Genomic DNA, 23,115 nt, shown 5'->3' on the forward strand with positions numbered 1-23,115 from the left:
CCAACAGCACCCACCCAAAGCTAAAAAGATTTAAAAAAATAAAGAAATGGGTGGAGTTTCCTTTTAACATGCTGGATACCTTATTACTGAACTTCCCAATTATTCTAATGCATCACCGTGTGTCATGCTGAATAAACAAATTGATTCAGCATATGATATTCTTAGGAAACAGAAGTAATAGTTCCTAAATCTATATAATGATATAAAGTTTTAGAATTTTATAATGCATGGATCTTTATGCAGGGGAAAAGCTCATCTATGATGCACGAAGGCATTGTGCTACAGCTGCTTCACATATTGTGAAATAACTGGTGATTTCATTGGCTATTTTTAGAAAGCATTACTCAATATAATGTCTAATTCTTTTTATTAGGAAACTCTTTTCCTTTGCTCCACAATAGATTATTTTTAAAGCCCGATTCAGGGGCAGAGGAGCTGTACTTCACAGCACAGCCAGACTAAGTCTAATCTATACTCCAGCTAAAACTGAAAAAGGAGCCCAGATGCTGGCAGTTTAAATGGGTAGCCCAGTGTTCTGGGAATAGTATCTTCATAACTGGACCCACTTATGTTTCAGTCCACAGAGGATCCAAAACATGCAATAATGGTTTCCCCTCACACTGTGCCCCATCCACACAGCTCAGGACCATCTGCTAATCTGTAGTGTTCACCTACTGTTTAGAGCTGCTCTTTAAGGTACTAATAGACTCACCTGTACATATCTATCATTCTTTCAGTCTACTTCATTCAGTTTCTGGAAGTGAACGGAAACACCTGAACAGCTTTGGTATGGGCCTGTGATTCAGGAACGGGGAGGAAGTCTTTAGCCCCATAAACTCTAGGTTGCTTCCACTCAATGCTTCTACTGGACAAAAAGAGTGGTAAGGAAGCACATGGATGTGGGGTATGTGCAGATGGGGAGGGCAGCCTTAAAATTGAACCTGTTGCTTTGAGGTACGTGGAGTTTTGCCGTTACCATGGCTTCATTTCCTGCATATACTTGTTTTGGACTGGCAACTCAAAGTTCTGTAGCCATATCAGCCCAAACAGCAATTAGTATTTTCAGCAGGCGATATGGCAGCTTCTGTATTTATTTTAGTCTAGGTTTTCTTCACTAAATGATGATAATTGTCACATGTAATTACATTTTTAGTTGCAAGTGAAATGTGCATCCTCAACATAATCGGTAAAAAAACAATAGGGTAATGCAGGAAAACCAATCATGTAAAGGCTACATATATGATGACAGCCTTTTAATCTGCAGTATTTATCACTAAGCAGCAGAGCTGTAGAGACAGACCGGCATGCTGGCACTTACCAATTGCCTCTGTTTAGGGGGTAGGGCAGGTGGTGGAGCACGTTCAACTCCGGATTCTGCACTACTGAACGAATCATGAATGCCATACACCTCCCGCAGAAGTTTGTTCTTCTGCTGGTAGACCTGCTCGTTCTGCGGAGTTTGATAGAAGACAGATGGCTGGGGCTCTGAGTAGTCCTCCACAAAACGCATATATGTCATCACTGGAATATAAAATTGCATACTGTAATAGACAGGCAATGCAGTGGAGGAATCTAAACATACTCTCCAATGAATAAAAGGATAAGTACATTTTCAGACAAGTGCATTTATTGCCTTTGCCTGTTCCGCTCTTCCAAACTAGCCGATCTTCCCCAAGTACATACTCACCTTGCAAAAATTGGATTTTTTTTTCTACATACTTACCTGTAAAATCCATTTCTTGGAGTACATCACAGGACACAGAGCAGGCTATTCATGACTATGTGGGTTATATGCCACCTATAGGTGAATGGACACTGGCCGACCAATCAGAGAGGAAGTCCTCCCTTATACAAAACCCTCCTACACAGGAAGTACTTCAGTTTCTGTAGCAAGCAATGAAACTCCAAAAAGAGGGGCGGGACGGGACCTTCGTGTCCCATGATGTACTCCAATAAATGGACTTTACAGGTAAGTATGTAGAAAAAATCAAATTTTCTTTATCGTACATCATGGGACCATAGCAGGCTATTCATGACTATGTGGGACGTCCTTGAGGGGTGGGTGTTATCACAATAACCACCGCCATTAATCCCAAAAAGAGTTACTCAGCTGTTCGCAATACACTGCAGCCAAAGGCAGAACCCTCCGTGTGTCTGACATCCACCTGGTAAAACCTTGTGACTATGAGTTGAAGACCATGTAGCGGCATTGCAAACCTGACAAATGATGCATTATGGCAGACAGCCCAAGATGCCCCCACACTTCTGATAAAGTGTGCTCTCACCTGAAAGGTTGGGACCTTATTCTTCAAGTCATACCGGTGAATCCAATGAGAAAAAGTTGACCTGGAAGCCGCCTGCCCTTTCAATGCCCTTCTGGCAGCACAAACCAGGCATCCTGACTTGTGCTGCCAAACCCAAGTAAATCCTGACCATCCAAAATACATTCAGAGTATGCAGAGATCTTTCCCCTGTCAACTGTGGACTAGGAAAATAAGAAAGGCAAGACACGGTCTTGATATAAGTGAAGACTAAAAACCACTCTGGGCAAGAAGATGGGGACACAACATCACCTCATCATTTTGCAAGACCAAGAACAGCTCCTTACATGAAAGGGCTGCCAGCTCTTACACTCTTCCTGCCAAAGGGACAGTAATCAAAAAAGCCACCTTCCGAGTCAAAAGATTAAACTTCTGTAATTGGTTCAAAAGGTGAAAATCCAAAAATCCAATCCTTATGGGGCTGCTATAGATTTATCCCAAACAATAAATTAATACACCTGGTGAAAAAAAACTAACCAAAATAAAATGCGATATAAAATATAATACAAAAATGTAAAATCTAGCCGCAGTGCGTTCAGTGACCTCTCATACTAACCAAGAATAAGTGCTGCGCTAGTCGCACAGTAATATTGTACATGTGATACTAAACCTCACAAAACTTAAGCCACAAGCAATAACATTCTAAACTTCTGTGATAATGAAATGATGCAAAACTATGCATATAAATCAATACATATATACACTGCTCAAAAAAATGAAAGGAACACTTTGAAAACAGATCAGATCTCAATGGGGAAAAATATCATGCTGGATATCTATACGGATATGGACTGGGTAATGTGTTAGGAACATAAGGATGCCCCATCGTTTCATAGAAATGAAAATTGTAAACCTACAGAGGACTGAAGTTAAAGACACCCCGAAAATCAAAGTGAAAAAATGACGCAACGGGCTAGTCCATTTCGCTGAACTTTAATTGCAGCAACTCAAAATGGTACTCCATAGTTTGTATGGCCCTCACGTGCTTGTATGCCTGACAACATCCCACACCAAGGTATAAAGCCAATAAAATAGATGTCGCAATGTTCGCATTTACCGCTGTGTACTATCCAGACCACTTGCCAGGTTCCGTATAGATGTAGTAACGTCATCCAAGCACAGTGCTGACGCTTTTCGTCACAGGGCAATAGAAATAATTCCCCTTGAAGAAGTCATGTGCCCTGTGACGAAACGCAATTGCGAACATCGCGACATATTTTATTGGCTGTATACCTCGATGCGGGCTGGTACCTTATACATGTGAGTGCAATACATATGTTGTTTGAGGTAAAGTATTTTAAGGATAAGGCACTATTTGCAATATTCTTTGCATGTCATGGAGCAGAACTTGGTGGAGGAGGAGATACGCGTGTAAAATTGGAGCCCTAACTGGAGAGGAGGAACCAATCCTGGTCCCGTTGGTATTACCAAAAGCGCTGTTGACCGAACACTTAGTGGAAGGTCATATCTTTAAGCTGAGAGTTCACCTGGTGACGGCTGGGTGCTGAAATTAATGTTGAATTTCGTTACACGGAGGTGAAGTCTAGTTCTGAAGCAAGCCGGGCTTTCAGCTTATAATTGGACTTTTTATTTGCATATTGTGGTTTGAGACTGGGATATTCAATCACTGGTATCGGTATTTATATATATGTATTGATTTATATGCATAGTAAATCATCATTTCATTATCACAGAAGTTTTACAGAATGTTATTGAGTGCAGTTTAATTTTTGTGGGGTTTAGCATCACATGTGCATTATTATTGTGCGACTAGAACAGAACAAATTTTGATATATTGGTTCAAAAGGTGGCCTCTGTAAGAACAGCCACCATGAGAATGACCAGTTATATTTCTTTTTAAAAAAACACTGCAAGCGTAAAGTTACCATTCCCTCCGCAGGATTCTGAATTGTAACAGGAGTCCAACCTTCACCCATCACGGCAGGCTCTGTCATGCAGACCTTAAAGGACTCGGTCCCCCTTTCTGCTTCGGGGGCCACTACCTTGGACCCATACAGCACCCTGCTGGAAAGCACCTTGGTCAGAACAAACACTGCACAGGGTTCCATTACACAGGGTCCAGCACCATATGGCTACATTACAGATATAATCCTTAGGGTTTTTTTCCTATTCAGCGAGGCTTGGGTACCATCCATTTTGGCTAACAGCTTTTCGAATGGATCCGCCTGAAGTCCTATATTCTCAGCAGAGCTGTTCCAGACCATCCACCTGACATTGGCAAAAATACTTACATACTTCCTGTGTAGGAGGGGTTACTTTTGCCTACAATTATCAAAATATTCCAATGGGTTTATCCACAATTTCAACTCCTTAAAGTCGATTGAAATCATCAAATCACTATTTTTAATCCCTCAGTGGTTCGATTGAAAGTTGCTGAATGTATGGTTAGCTTTAAAGTGGTTCTGAAGGCAAAAGGTTTTTTTACCTTCATGCATTCTATGCATAAAGGGAAACAAACTTCTGCATGTAGCAGCCCCCCTAACACTTATCTGAGCCCCCTTCTAGATCCAGTGATGTCCACAATGGGATCCTATCATGGGAATCTATAATGGTTTTGGTTCAATTGTAATTTTTATGTAATTGAACGTTTATGAAAAATGTAACACAGGACAAAGGATTCCCAGAGCATGACTTTAGGATCGGCCAACCTGACTGAAGCCTTGGACAGACTTGTTTGGAGTGGGAGGGGATGAATCACTGCTCTGGCTTTATACACAAGTCAGTATAAATTTTACTTTGAATACTTTTAACTGCTGAGCTCTGCAAACAGGCTTTTTATTAAAACAGATAGTAAAGCAAAAACTTAAAACATTCTGAAAAGTAACCTGAAACTCCACTTGCATACAAAAAAACCCTGAAATTTCCAGTATTACCAAATCTGACATAACTCATATTAGTTTGACTTAAAAGGTCACAGCTGTGTCCCTTCCCGCTGCTTATAATAGCAATTGCACCTAAAAAAAAAGAAAAAAAAAAGAAAAAGATACATGGGTGATGTCTGCAGCGAAAGTCCAGTGATGTATGGGTACATCGCTGGACGGGAACTGGTTAAACAGTTTTCTTTTTTTTAAATAAACATGTAGTACAGGGTGCTCACATGACGCTGATGTCACTGACCAGTATGTTATTGCCTTTTCTTTCTCTAATTTAAACTATCAAAAAATGGAGACAGAGAAAGAGAGGGAGAAGTCAGTCCTCTGAATGATTCAAATAACCTGCACTTTTGCAATCCACCCATGTAAGCAGGATTATTTCAGCGGTGCAGTCATTGTAGGCTTGGTAAATACATCAAAAAGAGCCTAGAAATTAATCAACTGGCTCAAATGGCTCAAAATAGTAAATGTGAACACAATAACCACTTACTGACCAGCCGCAGTACATATGAGGCTGGACAGCACCTTCAGGCAAAATCACATACACATACGTTATTTTGCCTGCTATGGTTCAGGGGGGTGCTGCGTACTCCCTGGGGTGTGCAGTGCGCCCCCCTCCTTCAATGGACCAGACTCTGTGGAATGAGGATCCCGGTTCTCAGGTCCCAGCGATCATGTCAACAATCTAGCAGTGTAGATTAGCTGTAGCCAATCACAGATCACAAGTGATCACAGCTGTCATGAATGGTTAACCCATTTATGACAGTTGAAAACCTTGCTGTTGCAATGATCTTCATTGTAGAGTTAATTTCCACTTCAAGCAATGGCATCAATACTGTAGGATAACCCAGGCATCCTACTCGCCAATGACCAGACCTGCAAGAGCTGCCTAGGCCTACAGCAGGTCCGCAAGGATTTCCCAAATGCTGGGCAGACGCTTAGCCACTTAATCAACACAACTGTGGATGGCTTGCGTCCAAGGGCGCGGGATTCCTTATATGGCTGTTCAATTATGCCAACCTGAGGCAGACAAAGGCATCTCAAGTCTATCACAGCTGACTAATTCATGCAGACAGTCTCTGAGCAGCATGATGTGAAGAGATGAGCACTTGTCCAAGAATATCGCAAAATGTTACGATGAAAGAAACCCAACGCACGCCATTTTAGGATATGAACAATGCCGGGGGTAACTTGTAAGGGAATGCTTACAGTGATTCTAAAGGCTCAAGGTTTTTACCTCCATGCATTCTATGCATGAAGGTAAAAAAAACTTTCTGTATGCAGCCCCCCTCCTCCCAATCCTTAACTGAGCCCCCTCCGATCCAGCAATGTTCACCACAGCCTCAGCTGTATAGGGACCTCATTGGCGAAGACTGCTGCTGTCAATCACAGCCAGTGATCCAATGAGGGGAGAGCAGGGGTGCAAGGCTGAGCTGCAGTTCTATGTGTCTTAAGGATACACAGAGCAGCAGCTCAGGAGCAAGCATGCAGCCGTGCCCCCAGGGCAAGCAGCTTTCTCTGGGGGAACTGCTTGAGGGGGAGAAACTAGAGCGCAGGCGGGGCACCTGAAAAGAAAAGGATCGGAGCAGTTGTGTGCAAAACAACTGCCCAGAGCAGGTAAGTTTATTTTATTTTATTTTTTTTAAAGCACTAGATTCCTTTTTTTTTGATCGAATGCTTTACATTGTAGAGGAGAGATCTCTATCTCTACATAAAGAGGACCGGTCACTAATTATTTCTATCACAAGGGATGTATGCATTTCTTGCGATAAGAACAAAAGTGATTAAATTTTTTTTTAAAGGGACAGTGCAAGAAAAAAAATTTTTTTTTTTTTTTTTAAATTTTAAAGTGCCCCCATCCCCCCGTGCTCGCACGTAGTGGTGAACGCATACATAGGCCATACCCACATATGTAAATGGTGTTCAAACCACACACGTGAGGTATCACCACGAACGTCAGAGAAAGAGAAATAATTCTCACACTAGACCTCCTCTGTAACTTTAAACTGGTAATCTGTAGAAATTTTTAAAGCATCACCCATGGAGATTTTTAAGTACCGTAGTTTGGCGCCATTCCACGACCCTTTTTACTCCCAACCATTAAAGTGTATATTTTTCCAAAAAAATTGCAATAAAAATATATAAAATTTTAAAAAACTGTCCATTTCGGTTTCAGTTTTCGGCCAAGTGCATCCTGAATTTTCGGTTTTGGTACCAGAATTTTCATTTCAGTGCACCACTACTTCAAACACAAGGCTGACTACCAGTGAATGATCTAACCAAGCGCAGAACCTCGTAAATGGAATAATTACATTAAGACCATATTCAAACGGGTTTAAAGACCCATACCTCTGTGCAGAGGGTCATGTTTATGTGCACGGGGAATGCCAGATGTTGCATGCATCCAGCCTATCAAAATCAACAACAGCCCAAGAGATACTACAAGGTGGATTTACTAAAGGCAAATAGACTGTGCACTTTGCAATTGCAGTTTCTTTAATTTTCCCAACAGATTTGTAAAAGCGCTATAGCCCTGCTGATTTCCATCATCCAATCATGTGCAAGCAAAAATGCTGGTTTTTATTTTCTTTGCACCTGACTTGGTATTTTTTACAAAGTGAAGCTGCACATTTATAAATGAGTGCAATAGCACTTGCAAAGTGTGCAGTCTATTTGCCTTTAGTAAATCCACCTCAATGGCTGTAAATCTTTTTCTGAATATGCCAGTGTTTACATCCATACAGTTGGGGGCACACAGCTCTGGGAGCAGATTTTGCTGCAAAAGCAAAGTTTTCTTTTAGCTGCAAAAGATTTGTGTCACTTCTGTTCAGCCACACTTCCTAGCGAACAAACAGAGACTACTATTATCTGGTTGAGCTTTGCAGCAACCTGAGCCCCTTTTACCTGCTCACAAGAAAGTGAATTAGTACTGTGATCATGTTAATTAATTGTCCAACAGAAAGTCTGGAGGCAGAGAGGTGACAGTGAAAATACAAAACCTGAAACAGGAAATAGAGTTGCAAACTACTAGGGTGTGCGATGTGGCAGAAACTGACAATCACAAGACTGACTGCACAGAATTACAGTTTACATTCATGAATTTCAATGACATATATAGCAGTATGACTAGACTTTCATTTTAGATAGACAAATACGGTAAAAGTGGAACTAATGGCAGCCCTTCATCCCTTGACATTTTGCCGCCTTGGCCCAAACTCAAATTCTTGCCAAACCCTATGATTCTGTACAGAGGGCCCCACAGTACAAAACAAAGCATTGTGCAGCAGTGGGAAGATCATGAAACTCACTGTGTTTGTTCTTCTTTTCGGGAAGAGGTGGAGGCTTTTCTGAAATGTCGTCATTCTCTGCTGCTACAAAATCACCAAGGAAATCCACCTGAGGGGTGTTCCCAGGTTGAAATGGGGAAACAGCAGCAAATGGAGTACTAGAAGGGGGGAGCAGCAGATCGTCCTCAGAAATATTGTCATACTGGGAGGGATGTCTCTCATAGCTGACTCGGGAGCCATCCGCGTTATGGGTAACGGCACTTCTGCGTTTCTTCTCGGGAAGAGCAGGAGGGGTCTCTACAGTAAAGGGGTGAGAGGATTCTGAGTGCTGAGGAGAGCTGGGAGGTAATTGGAAGTTTTGTCCGTGAAAAGGGGAACCGGTCTCTCCTAGGGATTCGGGGAGAGGACTGAGGACTCCAGTTACTTGACCCAGTACTTGATCTGTGCTAGAGAGGTCTTGCTGCAGGAATTCGTAATCTGGATCATAGTTATCTGTAATGAAGGCATAAAAGACAAAGTAATCAGAACAATTACAATAAAATGTTTGCTATAACTAAGCCCTCATAGCAACGCTAAATTATGGTTAGTTCACCCAGAATTGCGATTTCATGTACGGATGGATTGTGTAGTAGACATGCCACCCTGATAGCCCATAGGGATATCACTGATAAATTTCTGAACTTTTTGCATCTCCCTTTGAACCTTTTGGTGTTCCCACCCTCACTGGCAAATCTACCCCTCACCTTACATTCTCAATGACCTAAAATGCAATAAAAAAAAAAACACACACAGTGTATGATCATTGCACATGTTAAAACATTTAATCTTTGCACATGTAAAGGGTTCTTTACCATTTGAGTTGTAAAAATAAAGAGCAATTTTCACCAGGAGCTTGTTATAGTTGAACTAGTAAATGGTTTCACAAAAGGGGCTAGGTGTGTTCCCAAATACACAAGGAATATGTTACTTGTTACAACATTTATAAAGCATTGACAATTTACGAAACGCTTAACGTATTTGTACATTCACATCACTTTCTGTCCTCAAGGAGCTTACAATCTAAGATCCCTATCTTAAATGCACATATACACATGCTAGGACCAATTTGTAAAGGAGCCGCTTCACCTATCATCACGTCTTAGGAATGTGAGAGGAAAACGGGAGTTCCTCTAAGAAACCCACACAAGCATGCAAACTCCATGCAGATAGTGTCCTAACCAGGTTCGAACTGGGAACCCTGGTGCTGCAAGGCAAAAGTGCTAACCACTAAGCCACAGTATAAATTGCTGCTAATAATTATAAGGGGTAACAGTGTATAACGTTCATCAGGGAGGATCCAACAGGTTTTGGGGCATAAGGAAGGATTTTTGTCCCTGCTGGAACAAATTGAAGCCCTTGGACCAAACTTATAAGGCTTTTCTCTGGATCAGCTAAAGACTTTACAGGTTTTTTTTTTAATCTGATGATCAATTAACCTCGAAATGCAAATCAGAGACCTTGAAAGATATAAACCACGTATTTAACTCTCTAGCATCTACTGAAAAATGGGAACACTGGATCTAGATGCTGATGTTTTACACATTATGGTGCTCATATCAGTGGTGTGTCTCCTTGAGGCCAATGCTGAGCTGCCCCTAATCCTTTTCCTCAGTTAGTTGGAAGAATAAACCTGGCTATTCAGCTGCTGTTGAAATGGATGTTCATAAAGCTAGCAACATCTCTGAAGGCTGGTACACACAGGCTGAATATTGGCCGGTTCAACAGAAATCGGCCAACATTCAGCTAGTGTGTACAGCAGCCTGTCCAACTTCTGTTGAAAGTGCATGCTGGAAAATCAGCAGCTGATCAGCACTTGCAGCCAGTGGCTGCGAGCACAGAACAATGTGTTTTGGCGTGGGAGCAGCCCCCCTATCAGAAAGCAATAGCTCAGCGGAGAGTTCGATGTATTAACACTGCATAGGTACTACAGGTAGCTCCTTTTTTTTTTTTTTAATTCAGCCTCTGGGGTGAACGATAAAAAAACTGCCTGTCTATACCAGGCTTTAGCGTCTCTAAGCACACATATATATGACTACTGGAGGAAGAGAATAGTGAGTTGCAATAAAGGAAGCTGCTTCTTCTGGTTTCTCACCCTTCTGACACTATACAAAGTCTGTGCCTTGCTCATTTCTTAGAACTGTCACTTTTGTCTTTTAACTCATGTATGTGAGACCTCAAACTCCCAAAAAACCACAAACAGGAAACAGTCTCCTTCTGAGAAGAGCAAAGCCAGTTATGCTAAATAATGACAATCTGTTACTTGGTCTTACCTAAAGTCTCACAGCTGGTGTTTCGGGAGCACTGACCACTGTCTCTGTCCAGGGAAGAGAGCTGTTCGTCAGACTTGCTAAGTTTTCCTATACTACTACATGGAGAAAGGCGCGGGGATTCACCACCATATGACTGACTACCTCCGGATAACCGTCGATGTGCATAACAATTCACTTCAAAATCCTTAGTGGAAAAAGGACAATTAGAGAGCCATGAAAAGACCTCATCGTAATTTTTGAAGCAGGACTTTTACCAGCAACATCTTACCGGTGTATTGATGCCTATAGGTAAACTGGAGCCACTTGTAGCTCGGCTCATAGGTGCTACAACAGCCACACGGGTGGGAGAAGGTGCAGATTGTCTTTTCTTTGGAGGTAACGCAGGAGGTGGGCTGCAAAAGAAAAAATTACAGAACCGAATATTTTATCGAATTGTCAGGCCATAGTTACACAAGGCTACTGTCTAGAAAGGCCAAATTATGGGGAGGGTGACATCGGCACTTGGGGAAGACAGTCCAATTCTACTTAGAAACAACTTCTATAGCTGAATATCTGTTTGAACTAAAAACCATTAAATTACCCATTTTCCATCACCCGTATGCCAGGTAAAGGGGGTTTGGGTGGAGCAAGCTCATCAGTCTCCACGCAGTCTACTGGAACATCCTTACAAGGTGGCTCAGGTGACTTGTTAAGAATCTCCAGCTCTCTCTCAGACAAAGGCAACTCTTGCGTGCTGCAAAAAAACCCAAAAATCTAGTGACTGCCGCCATTATTCTACTCCAAATAAAAAGGCACATAGCACTTTCTGAGGCTCACCTGTCTGATTTGCATGCAGGTAAGGCTGGTTTCACTGGACTGGTTGGTGATGGCCGCTCCTGCTTCTCAATCATCAATCGCACCAGTTCCTGAAAGGACCAAATAATGGAAATCAGCATGCTGATACAATACAACAGAATACCCAATACATATACACATATATATATATATATATACAGTCATGGCCGAAATTGTTGGCACCCTTGATATTTTTCCTGAAAATCAAGTATTTCACACAAAAAAGGTATTGCATTAACACATGTTTTGCTATACACATGTTTATTCCCTTTGTATGTATTGGAACAAATATAAAACAGAGGCAGAAAAGCAAATATGACATAATGTCACACAAAACCCCAAAAATGGGCTGGACAAAAGTATTGGCACCCTTAACTTAATATTTGGTTGCACACCCTTTGGAAAACATAACTGAAATCAGTCGCTTCCTATAACCATCAATAAGCTTCTGACACCTCTCACCCGGAATTTTGGACCACTCTTCCTTTGCAAACAGCTCCAGGTCTCTCTTATTGGAAGGACACCTTTTCCCAACAGCAATTTTAAGATCTCTCCACAGGTGTTCAATGGGATTTAGATCTGGGCTCATTGCTGGCCACTTCAGAACTCTCCAGCGCTTCTTTGCCATCCATTTCTGAGTGCTTTTTGACGTATGTTTGGGGTCATTGTCCTGCTGGAAGACCCAGGATCTTGGACGCAAACCCAGCTTTCTGACACTGGGCCCTACAGTGCGACCCAAAATCCTTTGGTAATCCTCAGATTTCATGATGCCTTGCACACAGTCAAGGCACCCAGTGCCAGAGGCAGCAAAACAACCCCAAAACATCATTGAACCTCCACCATATTTTACCGTAGGTACTGTGTTTTGTTCTTTGTAGGCCTCATTCCGTTTTCGGTAAACAGTAGAATGATGTGCTTTACCGAAAAGCTCTATCTTGGTCTCATCTGTCCACAAGACGTTTTCCCAGAAGGCTTTTGGCTTACTCAAGTACATTTTGGCAAACTGTAGTCTTGCTTTTTTATGTCTCTGTGTCAGCAGTGGGGTCCTCCTGGGTCTCCTGCCATAGCGTTTCATTTCATTTAAATGTCGACGGATAGTTCGCGCTGACACTGATGCTCCCTGAGCCTGCAGGACAGCTTGAATGTCTTTGGAACATGTTTGGGGCTGCTTATCCACCATCCGGACTATTCTGCGTTGCAATCTTTCATCAATTTTCCTCATCCGTCCACGACCAGGGAGATTAGCTACAGTGCCATGGGTTGCAAACTTCTTGATAATGTTGCGCACTGTGGACAAAGGCAAATCTAGTTCTCTGGAGATGGACTTGTAACCTTGAGATTGTTGATATTTTGCCACAATTTTGGTTCTCAGGTCCTCAGACAGTTCTCGTCTCCTCTTTCTGTTGTCCATGCTTAGTGTGGCACAGACAGACACACAATGCAAAGGTTAAGTGAACGTCTCTCCTTTTTATCTGCTTTCAGGTGTGATTTCTATATTGCCCACACCTGTTACTTGCCCCAGGTGAGTTTACAGGAGCATCACATGCTTGTAACATTCTTATTTATCCGCAGTTGTGAAAGGGTGCCAATACTTTTGTCCAGCCCATTTTTGGAGGTTTGTGTGACATTATGTCGAATTTGCTTTCTTTCCTCCCTTTTTTTGTTTTGTCCCAATACACACAAAGGGAATAAACATGTGTATAGCAAAACATGTGTTAATGCAATACGTTTCGTGAGAAATACATGATTTCCTGGAGAAATATCAAGGGTGCCAACAATTTCGGCCATGACTGTATATATATATATATATATATATATATATATATATAAAAGAGCATAATGTCTGTGACCCTCTTTACAGTGAAACTGAACAATTGCCACGTACCAATGCGACCATGCAGGAAGAGTGGAGGCAAGTAACATGCTTCCAGATACCTAGATAACAAAATGAGTGTTTCATGATTTTTTTTTTTCCTTCTTATCTGAACCTGAAGACTATACACTGCTGAGGACAAACTATGAAAGTTTCAGGATCCTTCCACCCCTCAATGAGCTTGAAGCCTATATGCTTCTGAAAATACAGTTAGGTCCATATATATTTGGAAACAGGCACAATTTTAGTTTTTTTCAGGTATTTACCAAAACATATTCAAGCTATAGTTATATCATGGATATGGGCTGAAAGTGCACACTCTCGGGTATAATTTGAGGGTATGAACATCCAAACTGGAGGAAGGGTTTAGGAATTACAGCTCTTTTACCTGCAATTAAGCAGGTAAAAGGTCTGGAGTTGATTCTAAGTGTGGTATTTGCATTTGGAATCTATTGCTGTGAACCTACATCATGCGTTCAAAGGAGATGTCCATGCAAGTGAAACAGACCATTGAAAGGCTTAAAAAATGAAACAAATCCATCAGAGAGATAGCAGCAACATTAGGAGAGGCCAAATCAACAGTCTGGTGCATTCTGAGGAAAGAAGACCGCACTGGTGAGCTCAGCAACATAAAAAGGCATGGATGTCCATAGAAGATAACAGTGGTGGATGATCGTAGGATCCTCTCTTTGGTAAAGAAAAACCCATTCACAACATCCAGAGAAGTGAAAGACACTCTCCAGGAGGTGGCAGTAACATTGTCAGTCTACAATCAAGAGAAGACTTCATGAGAACAAATACAGAGGGTTCACCTCAAGGTGCAAACCATTCATAAACCTGAAGAATAGAAAGCCAGATTAGACTTTGCCAAAAAAAAAAAAAAAATCTAAAAAATCCAGACCAGTTCTGGAAAAGTATTCTTTGGACAGATGAAACTAAGATTAATCTGTACCAGAATGACGGGAAGAAAAAAGTGTGGAGAAGGCTTGGAACAGCTCATTATCCAAAGCACATAATGTCATCTGTAAAACATGGTGGAGGCAGTGTGATGGCATGGGCATGCATGGCTTCCAGTGGCACTGCGTCATTGGTGTTTATTGATGATGTGACAGAAGACAGAAGCAGCCGGATGAATTCTGCAGTATTTAGAGATATACTGTCAGCCCAGATTCTGCCAAATGCAGCAAAGTTGATTGGATGGCTCTTCACAGTACAGATGGACAATAATCCAAAACACACTGCAAAAGCAACCCAGGAGCTTTTGAAGGAAAAGAAGTGGAATATTCTGCAATGGCTGAGTCAGCCACCTGATCTCAACCCAATTGAGCATGCATTTCACTTGCTGAAGGCAAAACTAAAGGCAGAAAGACCCACAAAGAACAACTGAAGACAGCTGCAGTTAGAGCCTGGTAAAGCATCAGAAAGGAGGAAACCCAGTCTTTGGTAATGTCCATGGGTTCTAGACTTCAGGCAGTCATTGACAGTAAAGGATCCTCAACAAAATATTACAAATGAACATTTTATTTATGATTATATTCAATTGTCTAATTACATTTGGTGCCTTGAAAAAGGGGGGGATGGCTACTCTTAAGAGCTGTAATTCCAATTTGGATGTACATACCCTCAAATTAAACCTGAGAGTGTGCACTTTCAGCCCATATCCATTATAGAACTATAGATTGAATATGTTTTGGTAAATACCTGAAAAAAACTAAAATGGTGCCTGTATCCAAATATATATGGACCTAACTGTAAATTAACCCTTTGCCTTTTTTGTGTTTTATTAGAATAGGGCACATTTATCCTTCACTCTCTTCATGGCTGCCAGCATCACTTATCTCAGGGAGAATATTGACTGGAACAGGTTTTGTAACCTGGATGAATGACACTCCCTCCCTCCTTCAATTGGCATCATGCCTGCCACTGTTGGGTGGGAGAATGTCATCCAAGTCAGAAAACCTATTCCAAACTCCACAGTTTTTCCTGATGAGCCAAGTTAGTCAATGAATAAACTGCTGTGCATTACCTTGAGGACAGTTTGCCCAGAGGAGTACATTTTATGCCTGCACAATCAAATGACTACTAAAAGAAGATCTACAGCAGATAAAATCTGATTCTGCAAGCTAGAGCATTCAACATGAAAGTACATGTCTTTAGCTGCACGTGGCCTAGTCACAGCTTTATTTTGAGTTCCATTTGTAGTCCTTCAAACCAGTCTTTCATGACCTACAGCAGAAAGTCTGGAGAATTCTTATAATGTTGAATATGAAAGGAAATCCAGCTATACTAAAAACAAACTACACAGCTTCAGAGCAACAGGCAAAGAAAGAAAACAAATGACTAACAAAGGCAGCTCAGGTGTTGATAAGCTGTGAGCTCCTTGGATCCTACAATCTGGTGTACATTTGTGCTCACAGTAGACAGATGTGAGCCCCACTGTGTTGGAGCAAAATTTGCAAACATTTCAGCTGGTATAAATAAGAAGTCAGCAGATTCAGGAAAGCAGGCCATGCACAGCATTGTGAGGATCACATTTTGTACTATAGGCACAATCTGATAATAAGGTTGCAGAGACCCCAACAGCTTACTGACAGCAGGAAAAGATGGGGGGAGCTGAAAGGTTAAACAAAGGCTATACAGTGCTGAGCAAGGAGGGAGAGGAGGCCTGGAAGTCTCCCAAATATCTGACTTCATTGCCTGGATGACCTCACAGACTCAGACTCCAGCTGTGTCTCCCCAGAGGGGACATGCAGGCTGCCAGGCGCATGGCTTGGTTTAACCCCCTGGCTGCTGGAAAAATGAGGGCAGCCAAGTACTTTGCACATGTTCAGATGGAATAATCCACTAAACATGCTGTCATTGTAGGATTTTGTAATGCTGTTCAGAAAGGGACAGGGGTGTGCACAGGCACCACAGCCCCTAACTGGAAACATCACAGTGTAATAAATATTTCTATTTAAAGGAATACTCTGGTCATGCATTAAATTAGTACATTCACGAGTGCAGGGTGCTCATTCACATTTTTATTTTTTGTGAAAAGGTAAACTTACACTGTAACAGTTGTCATTATGATCTATATAATTAAATAGATCTATTTAAAACTGCATTATTCATCTTCATCTTTGTTAACTCACAAGCCCAGGCGAAGATGTACTGTGTAAGTGGAATTTCTGGTGCCTGGAAGGGGTAACTGGTTCAAAAGACTGGCTAAACAGAATTAAACATCTTTGCTAAGTAAGAGAGTTCACATATAGTGCCTTGAAAAAGTATTCATACCCCTTGACATTTTCCACATTTTGTCATGTTACAACCTAAAACGTAATTGTATTTTATTGGGATTTTATGTGATAGAGCAACACAAAGTGGCACATAATTGTGAAGTGGAAGGAAAATGAGAAATGATTTTAAAAATGTTTTACAAATAAATATGTGAAAAGTATGGAATGTATTTGTATTCAGACCCCAGGCCAATACTTTGTAGAACCACCTTTCACAGCTGCGAGTCTTTTTGGGGATGTCTCTACCAGCTTTGCACATCTAGAGAGTGACATTTTTGCCCATTCTTCTTTGCAAAATAGCTCAAGATCTGTTAGATTGGATGGAGAGCGTCTGTGAACAGTAATTTTCATGACTAACTACAGATTTTCAATTGGATTTAGGTCTGGACTTTGACTGGGCCATTCTAACACATGAAAATATTTTGATCCAAACCATTCCATTGTAGCTCTGGCTGTATGTTTAGGGTCGTTGTCCTGCTGGAAGGTGAACCTCCGCCCCAGTCTCAAGTCTTATGCAGACTGTAACAGGTTTTCTTCTAAGATTGCCCTGTATTTGGCTCCATCCATCTTCCCATCAACTCTGACCAGCTTCACTGTCCCTGCTGAATAAAAGCATCCCCACAACATGATGCTGCCACCACCATGTTTCACAGTGGGGATGGTGTGTTCAGAGTGATGTGCAGTGTTAGTTTTCCACCACACATAGCGCTTTGCTTTTAGGCCAAAAAGTTAAATTTTGGTCTCATTTGACCAGAGCACCTTTTCCACGTTTGCTGTGTCCTCCACATGGCTTCTCTCGAACTTCAAATGGGACTTCTTATGGCTTTCTTTCAACAATGGTTTTCTTCTTGCCACTCTTCTATAAAAGGTCGGATTTGTGGAGTGCACGACTAATAGTTGTCCTGTGGACAGATTCTCCCACCTGGGCTGTGGATCTCTGCAGCTCCTCCAGAGTTACCATGGGCCTCTTGGCTGCTTCTCTGATCAATGCTCTCCTTGCCTGGCCTGTCAGTTTAGGTGAATGGCAATGTCTTGGTAGGTTTGCAGTTGAGCCATACTCTTTCCATTTTTGGATGATGGATTGAACAGTGTTCCTTAAGATGTTCAAAGCTTGGGATATTTTTTTTATAAACAAAGAAACACAGTGCCTCTAAGTGTGTACTGTGAAGGTATTTAATAAAAAGATAAGTAGTAACTCACATCATAGAATTTAAAAACAGGCTCATGGGTAAAAGGGTGAGAAGTCTGTAGCCATGGGTAACGTTTTCCCTTCTGCAGAGTTATGCTTCGCTCCTACGCAGCTTGCCCTTAGTGCCTACTGGACTACCTTCACCCCTGCCCATTTGGGACTCATCAAACATACATGGACTGCCACACCATGTGCCTGTTATCCCTTTTGATATATTTTTTTTAACCTAACCCTGCTTTATACTTCTCCACAACTTTATCCCTGACCTGTCTGATGTGTTCCTTGGTCTTCATGATGTTGTTTGTTCACTAATGTTCCCTAACAAACCACTGAAGGCGTCACAGAACAGCTGTATTTATATTAAGATTAAATTACACATAGGTGGACTCTATTTACTAATTAGGTGACTTCTGAAGGCAATTGGTGCCACTAGATTTTAGTTAGGGGTATTAGAGTAAAGAGGGCGGAATACAAATGCACGCCACACTTTTCAGATATTTGTTAAAAATTTTGAAAACCATTTATCAGTTTCCTTCCACTTCACAATTATGTACCACTTTGTATTGGTCTATCACATAAAATCCCAATAAAATACATTTACATTTTTGACTGTAAAATGACAAAATGTGAAAAATGTCAAGGGGTATGAATACTTTTGCAAGGCACTTTATTTGAACTCTTACTTAGCAAAGATATTTAATTCTGTTTAGCCAGTCTATTGAACTGATTACCCGGGGAACTTCCGCTTTAAAGATTGGTCCCCCGCTCCCCATTAAGGATTGGCACCTTTGGGAAGGGGGGGGTTGGGGGAACGGGTACCCGAATTTGACAGGTACCCACCCCCACTTCCGCTGCAATCGCCTAGGTGATCGGAAGCGGAAGTTGTCCTCCTACCCTCCCTCCCCGAAGTCTTGTGGGACACATGACAGGTGCCAGAAGATGACGGGGCCATTCAGGTAGCGCAGCGCTGCTCGCGCATGTGCAGTGGGCACCCAGCTGTGAAGCCGCAAGCTGTCACAGCCGGGTGCCCACACTTAAGATGCTGTCGCCTGGCATACAGGACGACTGGTGAAACAGGCTGCGGCGGGGGAAACGCGGGATCGTGGGACAAGTGAGTGGCTGTTTTTTTTAAAAGTCAGCAACTACGGTTTTTGTAGCTGCTAACTTTTATTTTTTTTTACAGAGTGAATGGAACTCCACTTTAATGATCAGTGTATTCTGTAAAAATTGCATTGTGGACTTGGTTTAGTAGAATACGTGGAAACTACAAAGCTATTATAAAGACATGTGTTCCTGGTTATAACAATTGTTCTGTCTAGCAATGTGACTGATTTATTCTACTCTTGCTGACACTCACTGGCACAAATAACATGGCAAATAATGACTGTAACTGCTTAGTAAATTGAGTGTATCTTCATTATACACCAATCAGCCATACGTCTATGGTCACCCACCTAATACTGAGCAGGTCCACCTTTGCCAAAACATCCCTGACCCATCGAGGCATTGACGCCACTAGACCTCTGAAGGTATGCTTTGGTAGCTGACACCAAGCCGTCAGTAGTGGATCCTTTAAGTCCTATAGGTTGCAAGGTGAGATCTCCATGGATCAGACATTTTTCCAGCACATTCCACAGATGCTCAATTGGATTGGGATCTGGAGAATTTGGAAGCCAAGTCAACACCTCAAACCATTCTTGAACCATTTTTGCAGTGTGACAGGGAACATTGTCCTGCTGAAAGCGACCACTGCTATCAGGGAATACGGATTTCATGAAGGGATATACTTGGTCTGCAACAATCTACTGTATAGGTAGGTGGTATAGATCCTGCTACATGATGAGCAGGACCCAAGGATTTTCCATCAGAACACTGCATCTCACTGCCTCTGCCAGCTTGCCTTCTTCCCATACTGCATCCTGATGCAATCTCTTTCCCAGGTGATGCACACACCTGGCCATCCACATGATGTAAGAGAAAATGAGATTCATCTGACCAGGCCGCCATCTTCCATTGCTCTGGGGTCCAGTTCAGATGCTCACGTGCCCATTCTAGGTGTTTTAGGCTGCAGACGGGTCAGCATGGGCACCCTGACCAGTCTTTGGCTATGCAGCCCCATACACAACAGATTGTGATGCCCTTTATTTTGCTTTGAACACATCAACTTCAGGGACAACATGTTTACTTGCTGCCTAATAAATCCTGACTTTCAGATTGCATTGTAACAAGATAATTAATTTTATTCAATTAACCTGTCAGTGGTCATAAAGTTATGGCTGATCAGTGTATGATGTGAGAACCAAATGAAATCCCTCAAAAGCAAATTCATATTCTGCAAGAAAACTCCTGACCTTGACACCATCCAGCACAGCTTTTATGACGTCTTTCACAGTGGATACCATCTCCTTGTCCTCACAGTTGACACCCTCCAGCATGACCTGATCAGACCAGCGTATAAGGTTGGCAAGAGACTGGTACACTCGGTTGTAGCAGGAGGCGATAGCAGTACTGTGAACAAGGAGGAAAAAAATCAATGACTCATTGAAAAAAAATTAAAAGACTCCTCTCTTATCCATTAGCCTATTGCAATACAACATACACTTATGAAATGGCTATACACAAACTTTGTTCATGAACTTTACTACAGATGATTTGAGAACATGTACCAGAATTAGACTTGTGTATAGAGTACCTGTACTAAAAATACACTGCAAACTGGTTGTACATACAGCTATGTAGAGGGGACTACCCCTACATTTCATAGAAACATAGAAAAGTGACGGCAGAAAAAGACCGAGTGGCCCATCGAGTCTGCCGGGTTTTTTTTCTTGGGGTGGGGGATGTTTTGTTTATTTTTGTTAACTTTTATGTCTGAGTATAGATCTACGCTTGTCCCAAGCAAGTTTGAAGCTATTTACTGTTGACTGGCTCACTACCTCTGCTGGAAGTTTCTTCCAAACATCATCTGCTCTTTAAAATAGCAATTCCTAAAATTAGTTCAGCATCTTTTTGGGTGACCCAGGACACAAAAACATGCAGCACCATATTATGCAAATACCAGTTAGAGGTCATGTTCTGTCCACTCTCTCCCTTGTCTCAATATTGCTCCATCGCTGTAATCAATAGACAAACGGTGAGGTGCAGGAGGTGGTGGGCTTAACCACTTCCCAACCATGCTATAGCCGAATGACAGTTACAGTGCGGTCATCCAGTTCTGGGAGGGTGTCTATTGACATCCTCCCAGAATCATGGCCCCTGCACACATGCTGCAGCATGCACCCGACACTCTCTGTGATCGCTGTGTCTTTTGGACACAGCTGATCACAATCGTTGGTAAACGGCCAATCATAGCTGATCACGATGTAAACACACTTGTCGTTTATCGGCAGCACTTTCCTCACGCTGTCACAGTATGAGTAAAATACTGCCGATAAACGGCAAGTGTGATAGGAGACATCTACACTGATAATCAGGGCACTGATTATCAGTGCAGGCCCAATAGTACCCATCAGCACTGCCGATTAATGCCAAACAGTACCCATCAGCGCTGCCTATTAATGCCAAACAGTGCCCATCAGAGCTGCCAGTCAGTGCCTTCTATCAATGCCCTTCAGTGCTGCCTATTAATGCACATTAGTGCCCATCACTGCTGCCTCATCAGCACACATAAGTAAAGGAGAAAAATTACCTGTTTGCAAAATGTATAACAGAAACCAAGAAAGACGCTTTTTTTTTCAAAATTTTGGGTATATTTTTGTTTGTTTAGCAAAAAATACAACACCTAGTGGTGATTAAATACCACCAAAAGAAAGCTCGATTTGTGTGAAAAAAATGTTAAAAATGTCACTTGGGTGCAATGTTGCATGACCGCGCAATTGTCATTCAAAGTGCCACAGCTCTGAAAGCTGAAAATTGGCCTGGGCAGGAAGGGCGTAAAAGTGCCTGGTAGGCAAGTGGTAAACATGACTTCAATTCCAACAGCTGCTGTTTGTATAAAGGGGGAACATGAGGTTTAAGGGCACCCTAGAATATTAGCTTAGGGAGATGGCACAAGTTGGTGCTTGAATTTAAAGAACATGAGGACTTGCTGTAGGCCTACAAAGAGACAGGCTCTCCCTCAAAGTTGATTTTTTAGATTTGGATAGGAATGATAAGACTGTTCTAGTAAGAAAAAGTGGGGCTTCCGTTTGGCAGTTTTCTGCAGCACTGGTACCTGTGGATCATCTGAAGGAAGGCAAAAGGAGTACAGGTGGATATTTGTGTGGCACACGTGTCCTTTAACACAAACTGCTAATTTACTATGTTAACGTTCAACACAACCTGGATTCCAGTGCTGCTGTGAACAACTTGAGAACTAAGTGAAAGCAGTAGGATGTTAGGCAGTGCTCAGTAGTAGATTCACAAGTCTCCTTAAAAGTAACTTCAGGGTACAGGAAGTATTGAAATGAGAAGCCTGTGAATGCCTCAACTACTGGTACAGCGCTGAGCAAAACTTTTAGCGCTATATAAATACTATATAATAATAATACTGGGGTCCTATAAAGCCTTATCAGGTTTATACTGAGTATTACTTCCTAGGGAACACTACCTGTAGTAGCCCTATTTGGACTTTGGTACTCCAGTGAAATCACTTCAACAGTATGTCACATGATCAAACCTGGCATCCCTTACGCAGGCCGAAGCATTGCTGTCCATAGAAACATATTCAGAATCCACAATTGTTGTGTATGGTTTAAAAAACTGCAACAGGTGAGAAAGGGAAATGTTCTGTGAGGCTGGACTTTTCAAGCTAAAACTAGGAATTAATGGATGTAGACAGTAACAGATAACTGTCCACAAACACCCAACTAAGCCTGGGCCACATCAGATAACCACCCCATTTTATGGGCACAACTGGGGGATGAATGAAGAAGAGAGATATGTTTGCTGTGCTTGTCTAGTTTCTATTCTTCCCCTTACCCATCCCTGGAAAAAGCTGACAGGTGACTTGCCTAGAAATGTAACATTTCTGGAAATTGTAAAGCCATGGGAAAAAAACATTTTTTTCAAAATGGAAATTTTTGAAAAATTTAAAAACAAATTAGTGTGGAATAGTTTTACAAATTGAAAGTCATTTTGTTACACTGGGAA

The 23,115-nt window shown here is 41.8% G+C and overlaps 1 protein-coding gene across 12 annotated transcripts in view; it reads right to left on the reverse strand.

The window, feature by feature from the left end:
* The window catches only part of RAPGEF1 (Rap guanine nucleotide exchange factor 1), a 151,422-nt gene that overhangs the window by 42,933 nt on the left and 85,374 nt on the right, over window positions 1–23,115 (reverse strand). For all 12 annotated transcript variants that reach the window (XM_089675102.1, XM_089675106.1, XM_089675103.1 and 9 more), the window contains exons 4-10: window positions 20,337–20,493; window positions 11,628–11,716; window positions 11,392–11,544; window positions 11,080–11,203; window positions 10,812–10,995; window positions 8,524–8,994; window positions 1,319–1,521 (exon numbers count right to left, since the gene is read on the reverse strand). In XM_089675102.1, coding sequence (XP_089531228.1) covers window positions 1,319–1,521; window positions 8,524–8,994; window positions 10,812–10,995; window positions 11,080–11,203; window positions 11,392–11,544; window positions 11,628–11,716; window positions 20,337–20,493 — 1,381 coding nt within the window. The remainder of the gene's footprint in view (window positions 1–1,318; window positions 1,522–8,523; window positions 8,995–10,811; window positions 10,996–11,079; window positions 11,204–11,391; window positions 11,545–11,627; window positions 11,717–20,336; window positions 20,494–23,115) is intronic.

Source organism: Staurois parvus, unplaced genomic scaffold (genome assembly GCF_062004578.1).
Source record: "Staurois parvus isolate SC_StPar_1 unplaced genomic scaffold, SC_StPar_1.0 ptg000154l, whole genome shotgun sequence".
NCBI classification, from domain to species: Eukaryota; Metazoa; Chordata; class Amphibia; order Anura; family Ranidae; genus Staurois; species Staurois parvus.